Source organism: Cariama cristata, unplaced genomic scaffold, assembly GCF_000690535.1.
Source record: "Cariama cristata isolate BGI_N322 unplaced genomic scaffold, ASM69053v1 scaffold38, whole genome shotgun sequence".
NCBI lineage: Eukaryota > Metazoa > Chordata > Aves > Cariamiformes > Cariamidae > Cariama > Cariama cristata.
The window spans coordinates 17,106-31,320 of NW_009630388.1; the positions used below are offsets into that span (position 1 = coordinate 17,106).

The following is a 14,215-nucleotide window of genomic DNA, read 5'->3' on the forward strand; positions in this document are numbered from 1 at the left end:
ATGAGTTTTAAGCAAAGTACTGGTTTCTTTTCTGAACATAGTAACCTGCACGTTTGCTAGTCTGTGCCTATCATGCCTTTTATGCAAACACCTTGAGGAACATTAGAAACATGGATTCTGCTTCACAACACTCCTAGGGGATAAAGGTGAAGCTGCAGCATTTCTTCAAAAGCTGGAAGAAAGATACATAATCCTCCATCCTACAATGGGAGAGAGTATTGTTTATAGTCCTGAATTTCAAAAAGGCTTTCAAATCTTCAACAGCTTAGATTTACCCCAAAGTTACATAGGTCTGTTTGGGAAGCCTATGTAAAGTTTAAAACTTTTAATTGACGTCATTGTAATCGCTGTATTACCAAATTCCACAATATCTTTAGAGTAAGCCTTTTGCTATTAGGGCTGATGTCACACATCACTTAACCAGGAATAAGAGTCACAGAAAAGTTTTCCACTCAACTGGAAACAGCATTCAATCTTGGCTTTTTCTGTAACTGAAACCTGCACTTTAGCGATCCCAAGTACAGCCTCTACTCTTTTCCACAATTATGCTAGAATAAATCATTACATCCACTTATAATAGGGCAAGACAAATACAGGGATAGAAAATCAGCATTGTTCAAATAATGTTCTTTTTTGAAGAAAGCAAGCTTTAATTGGAGATTTGCTTGATTTTGGCCAACTATGTCTATAATACTCAATCTTTTACAGTAATTAATCTTAATTGGTACACATCACTTTATAGCTTCATCTCAGTACATGGTATAATATATAGCTGAAATACTCCAGCACAAAGTGATTTGAGAACTGACAGCCCATTAATTCCTCTGCAGTTACTACAAGCAGCTTGGGGGCCTGACTCTGCTAGATAAATTTATGCAGATGAAAGACTAGTTTGTGTTAATATAGACATAAATATTTTCAGAAGCAGTAATGGCTCTTACATACAAGATTAACTTACGCAAATTTGTCTCTTATTCATGAATCCCATGTCATTTTCCTATTGTATTTACGGAACCAGTTCTTGGGTGTCCTCAATTAAATCTAACCTTGAATTTCCTATTATCAAAGACCTTTCCATTCATTTCCAAACTACAATCGCTTCATCTCACAGTATAGTGATCTTCCCTCTAGCTTACTCTTATTGAACTGAAGAATACTGCAGCTAGGATAGAGTGGTAACAATTGTCCCATAGTATTAAGATACTGTATTTTGTTAAGAATGACTCTTAACAGTACAAATTCAATACACTGCAGAATTCACTCAAGGAACCTGTGCAAAGGGGGCATAATTTTTTCTTCTGTAATATAGTTCATATCTTCCAACCTATGAAGAAACTGCTTCTTCAACAAATTAAGCTAGTATCTCAAGAATCTGATCCCTGTGTGCAGAAAACATTGGTTTACATGGCCTCCCAGATCCACTGAAGTTTGTTAGAGCACACATACCATGGCTTAATTATTTAATTCTTAATGCAATTCATCCCAGTAGGTCAGGGCTAACAGTTTTTCACCAAATAACTGAAACAATCTCATGAACAGCAGGATCGTAAGTACTCAAAACACCTTTTCTCTTCCAGTAACTCAGAAATCTGCATCCAAAACTTAAAACAAAGACTAAAGAGGAAGAACCCTCATGTTTAAGCATGTGATACAGACCCTTAGGTAAACACTACGCTGCATCAGGATTCAGACAGAAGTTACTCAGTCTTCAAAAATGGATGTGTCTTCAAGTTGAAGTTCAACTCCTCCCCAAGTTCCCAGGCATGTAAATCTTAAAAACATCTTGCTAGGCTTAATTTCTTAAGCCAGTCTCAATTCAGTAGAAAGTGACTGAAAATACAGTAGAATATATACTAAACCCATGATAAATACAGATCCCTGATCTTCAAGTCGAAGTTCAACTCCTCCCCAAGTTCCTAGGCATGTAAATCTGTTAAAAACATCTTGCTAGGCTTAATTTCTTAAGCCAGTCTCAATTCAGTAGAAAGTGACTGAAAATACAGTAGAATATATACTAAACCCATGATAAATACAGATCCCTGATATTCTGACAAGGCAGAAGAATAGTCATGGTATCAATTCTAAGCAAGGGCTCCTGCATCATGTTTCCAACATCCTCTCTGCTTCAACTCTTCCTCCCATCTGTTTAAGCATAATAAAACATTCAATATTGCACACACAAAATGGAAATCTCATATGGCAGGCAATCTTCTGTGCAAAATATAACGCTATGAAGACGGAGATCTCAGGCACGTTTTACAGTATCTATTATGAAAACCAAACCATATTGCAGCCATTTCAAAGTGTCTGATCAGCTTGTAAGATTTCATTCAGGTTAAAGGGTCTAAGTAATTTACTAAGATGTACAACTTGCATAGTTTTAATCATTGGAAAGAAATACACAGGTGCAGATGCCTCAATGAAAGTGTCCCAAAATGTGTTAAACTATTGCCAACTCACTGTGACGCAAACGGGACAAAGATGTCTCCATACCCAAGTGATGTTTTGTTTCAGAAAAAACAATCATTGTTCCATAGTTTCAACAGAAGAAATCCAAACAATGACAGTAATGTGTCATTAAGTGCCCAGCACATTGCTGCTGCTAGTTATCCAAAAGGAAACGCTGCATAAACACAGCAGAATTCAGCGCAAGAGTAAGTGATGATGTGGTGTACTGGATAACAGCTAGAGTCCTGGAGGTACTGGAGAATAGGAACTAATGATATGCTGTACAGACTTATTTCAGAGGCCTTCCAGAAGAGCTCTGTATCCTCCCCCCAGGTGTTACAAATTATAACAAAAAAGGGACTTATGGAATCACCAGAGGCCTTCAAATATTTCCAGAAGCATCCTCAGGTGAGAAAACAGCTTCTATTCAAGGTGTGCTATGGCTGCCACGTCCACTAGATAGGTTCAGCACTACATCCAAAGAGGAGAATCTAATTTCCTGTCTGATCAGCAAGCATTTGGAAAAATCATTTAGCAGTTGAAACAGTTCCACATGGAAGATATTTGCAGAACCATAATTTTCCAAATAATTTTGAGAGCACCAATCCTGGATATTGAACAAGACACAGGAGAAAAAAATCATTCAGTCCTTTAAGAATTTGCTAAGCCACCTGTACAAACACAGCTCTCAAACAGGAGCAGGGTCAAAGAGCAGATTCAAGACAGACTTAGTAACAAATCAAATAATCTTCTAAATAACCAGTGTTACTCTAACATCTAGTCAGGTTTTTTTTTCTTGAAGGTTTCCTTTCTAAGCACTAACCAGACTAATTCTCTTTAGCTTGCAAAATCGGACAAGATCACAGCCTGAAGGGGAAAGGCTGCAGTGATAAATATTTAATGGGTTACATCAATAAAATTTATTTTGCCAAGGAGAATGGAAGGAGAGGAAAAGCAGAGAAATAATTCATTAAAAGAACTTCAGCTTAGCAATGCCAGAAAGCAAGCCATACTAGAAAAAAAGGAATTAAACACAAAGACATTTTAAACAGGTCAGAAGCTTAAGTACTCTTTATCACATGGCAAACTGACAAAGAGCTGAGTTTTTCAGAATGGGAGTACAGTGATACGTATACTTAACAGTAATTCATCCCATTGCAAATAAATATCCCTGGACACCCTAGTAATAGTTTCAACTTCCTGCAATACTTCATATCATCCAACCTTTAAGACCCGCTTAGTACTTGAAATTGTCATTGGTCAAAACCCATTAAGAAATGCAACAAGCACCTTGAGGTTTCCTTTATTTCAAGGCAAAAGACTTACCTATTTTATATTGGATGGGACAGTAAGCTATGTCTTTCAGAAGACAAAAATATAACAGCAAGAAGTAAGGTATTTAGTACAAAGCTTAAACATTCTTGTACTGCAGTGCTCCTTATAACTCAGTATAGAGCTTAATATTTGCAACTTATACCACTGAATTCACAAAAAGAAATGTTTTCTCTCTCCTTCCTTCCTGCTTCATTCGCAGTGACACAAAAGCATACAGCACCTCAGTACGGCTTATAACACCTTTTCCATTTCCTCTCCTGCTCCATCCAGTCTGGACCTCTTACAACCAGAAGTTAGCAGGATGGGAAAGGAAGAACATCAGAAACTGTTGTGTTTATGCTAACTAAAAAAAAAGTCCAGGAACCCATTAATTCTCAAGTTCTAATTCTAGATCTGCCAGTTACTTGCTGTATGGCTTTGAATCGCTGTATTTGAATTTTTTTTTTAAATGGGTAAAGTGGAGAAGCACATACTGTGCAAAAAGCTTCAGTCTTGAGACAAGCAGATTAAATGGTATTAAAATACTTCCGTGAGATTTGGTAAAAAGACTTTATGTATTTAAAAACCTACCATTTTAGAATTCTTTGATTTAAAATGACTTAATAGTTTTGTGGATGAAGTCACACTACTTAAACCTCCCTAATGGTGAAATACAGAGATGATTAAAAAAGGCAAATTGTGTTGATCACCACAAACGAAGTCTCAGTCATCAGCAGCGCTGTCAGAGGACAAACTGTTCAGTAACACGAAGCAGTCAAGTCTCCAAATAAGTGATTTAGTGGTGCCCTCTAGTGAAGTCCTAAACCAGTTTCAGCATCTAGATTTCTGAAATTCAACAAAATCTCAGTCCCAGACAGATTTTAGGTGATTTGTTTCCAACAGAACTCCACAGCAAGCATCTTAATAAAGTCTCCTTGTGATTTAATTTTACTCTTCCATACTAGGGCCTTTAGCTTAGGTTTAGCACTGCAAGAAGGTGAAACATTGTAATCAATTTAACACCTCCAGAGCATATTCTGCTTTTTCCTCCAACTTGTGAAATCAAGTTCTCATCTTACAATGAATCACTGACAAAGCCACTTTAAAAACCCATTACATCAGAAAACACTATTCTATTCTTTAAAACAGTATGTCAAGAATTTAACAATAGGCTCATATATTTAAAATTTTTGACAGGATTCTAGAATTAGCTTTTTCTCATACTCACAGTACCTTTTCTGTAATGCCACTTTCACTGAAGCCTTAATGACTTCACTGCTGGTGACTGGAGTACCTTGATGTAACTGCCCAAAAAGCTCTCGGATGAGAAGTGGACAGGCATAGTTACAACTTATTCTCAAAGCAGGGTTTTTATTGTAGAAGATTCCTAGTCAACTTTTTGTTCACGTGTTTAAAAGAGGCGGCCACTTCAGGAACAAAGTGATCAGAGGTGAAGTATTCGGCATCAAATGAAGAACCAGCCACAAGAGCTGTAAAGCCATCCTTGCTAGGTGACCCTAATGGTATCAGAATTTCACAATTTAAAAATCAAGTATGAAGTGATACTCGGGATGCTTTGCTTTCACAGAAAGTTAAGGAGGGAGTCTTCCTAAAGAATTAAAACCATATTACATATAGTTGTTTTTGTGACACATAGGAGGCCATAAGCACAACTGAGGGCAGTGTTTCTCATTTTTTGGTTCAGGCTATCTTTAAGCTATAGCTGGCCCATTAAGTTGGGCTGAACTCTACAACGCCTGCATCAGCAGGGTTTCAGGTTAATTTGCTCCTCCAGTCAGCAAAATGCTGTTTCCAACCCAGTCTCAAATTAAGCTGGCTGATGGAAAAGCTCAAGCTAAACGTACAGAGCAGAGGTGACAGCTGACAAAACTTACGTTTTCTGTTTCAGCATTGGAATACTTAATATGCTCATAATAAAGACATTTAAACATTTCTTGAAGACATTCAAGACATTCAATGACTATGAAGACATAGTCATTTGCTTACACAAAACATCGGAAAGAGTTGAAACAACTTGCCTGGAAACTTACCAGGTACATTTATTAAGGAAAAACATTGAAAACCACACATGTTATTAGCATTTTTGAACTTCCATCTAAAATAAAAAAATTGTTTGCTTTTGTCAGCATACTTGTATCTGTAGGTTACAACACCTAGGGAAAAATCAGTACAGAGAATTTTGTTACTATCTTCATAACATTTAGCCATCACAAAATTTTATGCAAGCTTAACATGCAGAAGATGTACCTGCTTCCAGCCTGAACAAGTTCAGCACCCAATCATTAACACATTCTGGGTCAAACGGAATTACTGTATTATTGTCAAGGCTACAAGTCTTTCCAGTTTCCCACAAAAAGGTTAAAGTATGCAATAAAATCATATCCGCACACAAGCTACACTTCAAACTTCAGTAATTTATGTAATCTAAATTTGAAATTATGCAGACTCATGTGGGCTCACTTACATGACTTCATAACAGGATCAAGCCAAGCACCTGCCAGCCTACAGCTGTTTTTAACAACACTGCCTATGAGTTTGATTTAAATATATTCAGATTTTTAAAACTGCTGTCAACAGGACTGAGCAGAAGTTTAGTTCAACTACCAACTCCCTGGAAGAGTATTATTAGAAAAGCTGAGATTGACAAGACAAGCCTGACTCTTGCCCATCATGTGGAGCCTACTACATGAGTGATCAGACCCATCAGTCTTAAAAACTTTCTTGTCCATCTATGAAGAGGTGGAGACAACAGAATGAAAATACGGTTCCTCAAGACAACATTGTCAACAGTTCTAGTGCTACTTTTACCTCAGTTACTGGTCCATTTTCTCCTGCATCTTCTTTTAAAAATCTGAATAATGTTTCAGCCTGAAGAAAAAAAGTTGAGACGGATTTAAAACTTTTCAGTAACCTGTTGAGTGAACAGCCCAGAGAAACAACACCTATTCAGTAGTGTCACTTTGAGTATTCTTAGCTAATGTGAAACACAGGTATAGCAAAAGATAGCAATCACCCACACACTAGATTTACTTCAAGTGCCATTATAACATGCAGTTCAAGTTCAAATAAAGGACAAATCACAGGATTTATTTATGTTTTTACAGACTTGCTTGGGAGCCTTTTTGTAAATTATCCCTGTCAGGCTTCATAAATCATTAAAATCTCTCATTAAAAATACAAAGTTTTTCAAGTATCACATAAAGTTACTCAGTTTAAAAACAGAAATATTCCTGCTCTGAGTTATTACCACTCTTTACCCCTCACCACACCGGCAAGAAAAAAAATAAACCCACAACACTTCTCCATTCTCACAAAAAGGCTAAAGTTACTCTTATGCTAATCAGACATCAACCACTAAGTTCAAGTTCCACATTAAAACTAGGATTTTAGAATCTAACTGTAAGCTGGCAAGAGAAGATATTTATTCCTATATCCTCACAATAAACCATGAAGCCTTGCCACATGCACTATCCAGCATATGCAGCAGGCCTTCAAACTTCCCTGAGCCTTAGCACTAATGACAGGATCGCAGAATGGTTGAGGTTGGAAGGAACCTCTGGAGGTCCTCCGGTCCAAACCCCAGAGACAGCTGCCCTGGACTGTGTCCAGATGGCTTCTGAATATCTCCAAGGATGGAGTCCCCACAACCTGTCTGACAACCTGTGCCAGCACTCCATCACCCTCCCTCCAGGGAGGCTATTTACCCTACTTTTACAACTAGAACAAACCAATGCCAGAAACAGACGTTAGCACCGAAGCACAGATCTGATAATCCTCTGAACCATTTTTTTTTTAATGGGGAGAGCATCCACTATCTGGCTTTTTACATTCTAGTTATTTCAGAAAAGGACAATGACAGTTTTGACAGAGATGTCTATAGCAATGTATATTTTAGAATCAGACAATAAACAAGGCTCCAGAAGGTAAAGCCAGCTCCACACTTGAAGTCATCAGGTGAAACTCAGATCAAAGTCAAATCATATCATTTAACAGTCATCTGCCCCATCTCACAAAATATGAAGATTTATCTGGGATTAATGAACCTAACTTAGTACATACCTAAATAACAAAGCTTTGCCTTTGTTATTTGCTACAGAGAAAAAACCACTTCTGGGAGAAAAGTCCATAGATTGAGCAAGATAAATCTGTTTTCTTCTGAACACCGGGAAGTTTGAGAATACAGTATATGAAGGAATGTGTACCTATTGAGAAACAGGTCATTAGTTTTAACAATTAGGACAAAGCCACTAAAACTGAAATTAAAGTACAAATTTTAAATTGAAGGTTGATGTTAAGTTCAAATGTTCAGTTATATTCCTATCCCACACCACTCTACATACAGAGTTCTACTACTGGAAAAAAGGTGCAGGGAACATGCTACAAAGCCAGTTAGTGCAGCTAATTTGTTTTTAGGTAATTACATCTAAGCAGTAAAGTCAGCTTCCAAACCCTCAGATTAATTCAATAGTTCCACTGTTGGCCAAAATTCTGACAAGGCTGGCAGAACTTTGAATGAGCTAGGAAAAACACCATATAGTAAGACCGTTACAGTTAATGGCTGCTAAAAATTCACATTTGTTGCTGAGTTATATTTACAGCACGGAAATAAGGGCATTTTAAAAAGGGAAAAAACCAAAATGTAAACTAGGCCATAAGATGTTATTTTCAGAACAACTTCCCTAAAGAAAAAAATATTATTTCCTTATAAATATACAGCATCTTGTACATGTCCTGATCTGCTCGATCTAGCCAAGTTTGCAGTATACATACCTGCTCAATATCAGCTTTATTCTGTCACCAGGAACATTTTTCATCAAGATACAAAAAAGCTTGCACTAAAGAAGCTGAACATACCAGTTTGACAGCCTCATCAGTTTCACGGGAAGCCACTGCCAAAATTTCTGTGGTGGGATTGAAGGTCACACATGTAGCAGACGTAACAAGGTTCATTATAGCTTTAACTGGTTTAGGATGGTTTTCTTTGAGACAGACATCAGTAGTATATAAGTTTACAACTCCAGAAGCTGAACTAAAAAAAAATTAGCAAAGACTATATCAAGAAGTAACATTTAGAGTACATATTACCTCGTTATCTAGAGCCACCATTCAACTAAAAATGTAATTTCCAATTATTTACACAAGTTTGTAACAACATTTTGTTCGGAGCTTCATGTTGCTTTGGAGTTCATAACAGTATTTAGTGGAGGGGTTTGGCTTGTTTTTTATTCACATATAAAGAGACACACTTAACTGTGGAGAGCCTTGATAAGTCCATCTCTTACACAGAATGAATTCAAAGCAATGAGAGCTTGGTATCAAAAGATTCTAAAATAATTTCAAGCTTTTTGATTTTTTTTTTTTAATACCCTGTAGAGTAAGTCCACTTAAAAATCCTCTGCTACTATGGGCTAAGAAAATGCATACTCTACTTAAGTATTTGCTAGTCTCATTTAAAAGAATTGATACACTAGCTGAAGTTGCATCTCACTAAGTATACTTGGAGAAACACTTTCAAGCTCATGGCTTTGAGTTGAGGCATCTTTTCAAATGCTAACATGTGATCTTGCAGGAGGCAAACTAGGAGTATAGGAAAGAGAACCAGAAAATAGAGAAGACCCTGAATCGACGTTTGTACTACAGAATTTGTGATTTCAGTCAGTATAACTTCAAAATTAACTGCTAAACCCACATATGGCAACAGCAATACATTAGGAGTGATACTGGTATTAAGCATGTTATGGTATACATGGAACAAACGAAATTATTATCACAAAATAGTCAATATTCATCTATTCACCTCTACTGTAACCTTATTAAAACCAAACTTATTCCATGTTCCTATACTCTCACCAGTCACCAATAAGTTTACTAAAGAACTTAAAAACGAGATAGGAAGAAGTTGTCAAATCCAAGTTACTTACCCACATGCCACATACTGGTTATTTTTTGAAACAGCGATGCACTTTCCTTCCAAAGAACCTTCATCTTCAAATTTGTGTAGACATTTTCTGCTTCTCACATCCCAAATGAAAACCTCACCTTCCTCTGGTTGCAGAATAAAGTAGAAGATTACAAAAACCATATATACAGAACACATTGTTCGTCTATTTTGTTAAAATAAACTTCATTAGATGACAACTATTAACTCATTTACAACTACCAAATATAGGGTACTTTTAAAAAAACAAACTAAAGGCATACTAAAATAGCTAACTCCATTCTTTGATGACTGACCACTTGGTTGTATTTTTAGGCCAGATACTGGCCTAAGTCTTTTAATTATCTTCCTAAAACAATAAATGACTTATAAAAACTTATGCAATTTAAATGGAATTATGATTAGTTCTGTTAGAGCAAATACTTACTTGAATAGCTATATATTTTACTGCTGTCTGGAGTGAAAGCAGATGCAGTGCATCTTCCATTTACCTTCATAGTGCTGATCAGTTCCTTTGTCTATAGGATGAAGAACAACAACAGTGACAATGATTCTACCAAAAAATCTGTAGGAAAGTTGTTTCCATACTCCTGTCCCACAAAAATCCTAAGTTAGTTACACTGACATTAAGAGAACAGCATCAACATTTTCAGTGCCTGCAGACCAGAGCACAAGCTGACACTCATGAGTCCATTATCAATTTATTATTGCACAACTACAGCTAGTTCAATGAACACTCATTCGCTCCCTCACTGAAATGTCTTCATTACATAATGGAACCTAACTTGCTTTTTAAAAAGCATTTCTCCTAGTAAAAGTTTAAAACAAATCCAGCTGCCATCATATGGCATTTTAAAACTTAACTGAAAAAATTCTATATGCATTATGAATCACAGTCGCTGGCATGACTCATGAACACAGTAGACCAGCATGCACTAGCACTACTCCCAAAAAAGCAGTCTTCTTTCTTCCACCCTCAGATGCCTGTTCCCATGCTGAGGCCATTCCATTTGCCAGCACAGTGTTTGTGCAATCAGCCAAAATACATCAACAAACGACTTTTTCCAATGACAGTTTAAAACCCCATGAAACTCTGGCCTGACCTCCACCAGTCCCGAAGAGAACTGCACAGTCAAAAAAAAAATTCTCAGACACCCCAAAATAATTTTCTGAAGGTACAGTTAGTTGATGCAGTAGCTCATTTTTATGGGCTGTCACAGTATGCATCATACCTTTGTATCAACTGAAAGCCAGATTGCTTTTCAAATTAAATACAAGCAAGCAGATTCAAAAGGAAAAAGATACCAAGAAACTGAAGTTACATGAACCATGAATAGAAGCTACCTTCATTGACAACAAGTGAAGGTAACCCGATGTTCCAGTTACAAGCATAAATGATCCATCTGGAGAGACTTCAAAGTGTCTGAGAAATCTTTCCTCCACACCTTTAAAAAGAGATTCAGAACTTCAAATTGGCGTAATTTATTCTTTTTGCTTAACATTCAGAAGTATTATAAACATGAATAAGACCCAACTCCACCTCAGCTTTGCATTTCTGTAATAGTCACAGCAAAGCTACAACTCAACCTTGTTTATATGTGACAATTAACTTTTAATATCCCAGACAAATTAAAGCTAAAGGTACTTGAGTAAAAACCCCTGAAAACAACTTAAAAATACAATCTCCAACAATTCACTGCACTTTTTAAAGCAAATTCATGTCCTATCTTTATATATGACAGCTTCAACTACGCCCAGACATAGCATTATAAAACGTACCTCTTACTTTCTGTATTGGAATAATACTTCCACCCATCATGTCATACACAAAAAACATTTTATGGTGAGTACCAGTGGCTATAACTTGTTCTCCGTCAACACTGAAACAAGCCTTATAAATTGGAAAACTTTCTAAATAGATGCTCTGTATTCTTGGATTCCTTATACCATCAACCTTCAAAAAAAAAGATTATCATATTAAGGAACATACCAAATACTTGTACATAGAAAATTCATATCAACTAGCCAGTACAAGAGACTTAAACAGTAAGAGGCAGAAGTCACAGATGGAAATTTCTTTCAACAAGATGCCTTTTACCAAGCAAGTTCCATTGTAACCAGAGACACTACAACTCCTGTGTGCACAGGAGGAAAGAAAAGAAACTATCGTTCCAGGCTACTTCAGGTATACTTATCAAAAAGAAGATTCCATATTAGTGGCCATTTCCATAGTACAGATCGAAATTCTTCACCTGAAAGAGTGATATAGACCGATCATGTCCAGCAGTCATGACCACTTGAGCAGATGGATGAAACTGCACAGTTGCCAGTCTTCCATTAGCAAAACGTTCCTGATTAGCAGGCAAGCAGGTACTCATCTAGAACACAGACCAAGCAGTTTTGAAAAATACAACTGACACATTTTTGCTTATGCTGGTGAACAGCCAATTTAACTGCTCTTATAGCATAAAGAACAAAATCTCAAACCCTATGATGAACTTTTAGACAGCATGACATAAGCAGAACATACACAGTAAGTTTGGTAAGTTGCTTCAATGCAGCAGTGTAGACATAAGACAAACTAGCTAGCCTAACAACTTCAAAATTAACAGTTTATGTAAAACTAGTTACGTTCCAACTCATCTGAAATAGTTGTGGAAGAGATAGTGTAAGAAACACTCATTTAAGGTTGCCACTTCTCAAAGACCATTTCAATAGCCTCAAAGTTGTGGGAGAATTCCATCCTTCCTATGCATAAATTAAAATCATACTACAAGATGCTCCTTTAGAGTACAGAAATTAATTCTTAAAGTCAAACCATACATTCCAGTTTATTGTTTCATGCTTTCCTGATGTGAACTATCCAATTTGTCCAACTGTTTACTCTCTAGAGTTTCCAGTTACAGAAACAAAGAAGAAATTCATACAATCGGTAACTCTACTGCCCAAATAGCAACAAAGAAGTCAAAGCATGCACAAGTCAAACTGAAGTGGAAAGATAAGGCTTGCCTTTACCTTCAAAATACCTCTTGGCAGGGACTCTGAGTTTGATACAAAGTTGCCAGTCCTGCATAGCAGATCATCATCTTCATCACTGTCACCTAATTAAGACAAAGCACATTGAAAAGGCTAATTCCACAAACACCCCACATCAAAACCTACAAGTTCCTTACAGAAACATATTAAATCAAAGCACACTGAAGGATGGACTAAAGCTGACTTATCTAGCATGTTATCACACTACTGAAACTGAGAAAACATCAAAAATAATTATTTTCTACAAAGTTGAATAGGGAAACACAGAAACACTTATTAGAATAGTAATAGGTTTATTTACTATCACTTGCAGTCCTTTTGGATTTCTTCCTGTTTTCTAAATCAGCCCAGGCAGGAACTCCTCCCATAGCTCGCTGAAATCTAGCAAGAGAAAGGTGAGAGGGGAAAAAGAAAAAAAACACATACAACTTTGAGAAAGCAATTTCCTTCTATGCATTAAGTACTTACAAGATGTACAGTCATAATTTTGCAAGATTACTTGTACTTAGAATGCTACACAAGTTTTCTTAAAATTTTACTTGGCTTTCTGTGTTTTGCTGATTTCCTGAATATCAAACTAAATATTGATTCCAAACATTAAACCACTGGTATTAGCATGTATTGCTCCAAATAACGAGACAACCCAAACAATTCTAAAGTTTTGCTTTGTTATCTGACTACATTCGTGTTTCAACTCGTTCTTATGTACCATATGAAGTTAGCATCTTCCATCATCGTATTTACAAAGCAATGTATCACTACAAAAACTTCCCAGGGTATAATGCCCTAGAAGACAAATTAGTTTGTGCACCTCTACTAAAACAAGTATTAAACAAATTAGTTTAGGCAATGCTAACACACATTTAATTTACTATTCTTAGTATTATTTTGGATTTTAAAGTATCACAAATACTGTAAGAAGCACTAGCTTTAAGACAGGCCACATGACTACAGCAGGTAAAGAAGAAAGTGACTTTGAAAGTCACATAAACATATCTCATCTTAGCCACAAAAAACATTAGTGAAACTCACTGTTCTTCAAGTCTTCTTTTTAGATTTTTCTTAGTAAGTGTCTTCTCAGCATCACTCTTCATGAAATCTTTCCTATACCTGTGGGTCATATCAACACTAGAAAGAAAAACACACAGAGAACATGAAGATCATTCAAATTGAAGCCACTTATTATAAGCATGATATGTAATTCCTACCTGCAAACTTGAACTTACTTTTCCTCAGCTTCATCATCTTCATCCACCCAGGCTGGCTTTTTAGACAAAAAATTACTTTTAGCTTCATTTTCTACTTCTGAATCACTGGAGTCTTTCTGGAGACTTTTCCTCTCTGTAACATTTAGCTGAAAACAACCAAGCAGGGTATTTTAGCTCAGTCACAGATCGGTGCAGGGAGATGACTGACAGGGTGGCAGGGAGCGGGCAGGGGCAAGGACCCGAAGCAAGC

The 14,215-nt window shown here is 36.6% G+C and overlaps 1 protein-coding gene across 1 annotated transcript; it reads right to left on the reverse strand.

Moving 5' to 3' along the window:
• Nucleotides 1-5,804: 5,804 nt before the first annotated feature.
• UTP18 (UTP18 small subunit (SSU) processome component homolog (yeast)) lies at nucleotides 5,805-14,111 on the reverse strand (the record flags this gene model as incomplete). Its single annotated transcript, XM_009705480.1, has 13 exons — nucleotides 5,805-5,936; nucleotides 6,592-6,651; nucleotides 7,843-7,985; nucleotides 8,638-8,812; nucleotides 9,705-9,828; nucleotides 10,149-10,239; nucleotides 11,066-11,166; nucleotides 11,501-11,675; nucleotides 11,974-12,099; nucleotides 12,737-12,822; nucleotides 13,059-13,138; nucleotides 13,790-13,885; nucleotides 13,984-14,111. Coding segments are annotated over 12 exons (1,350 nt in total), but the record flags the coding sequence as incomplete, so codon positions are not given.
• Nucleotides 14,112-14,215: the final 104 nt, after the last annotated feature.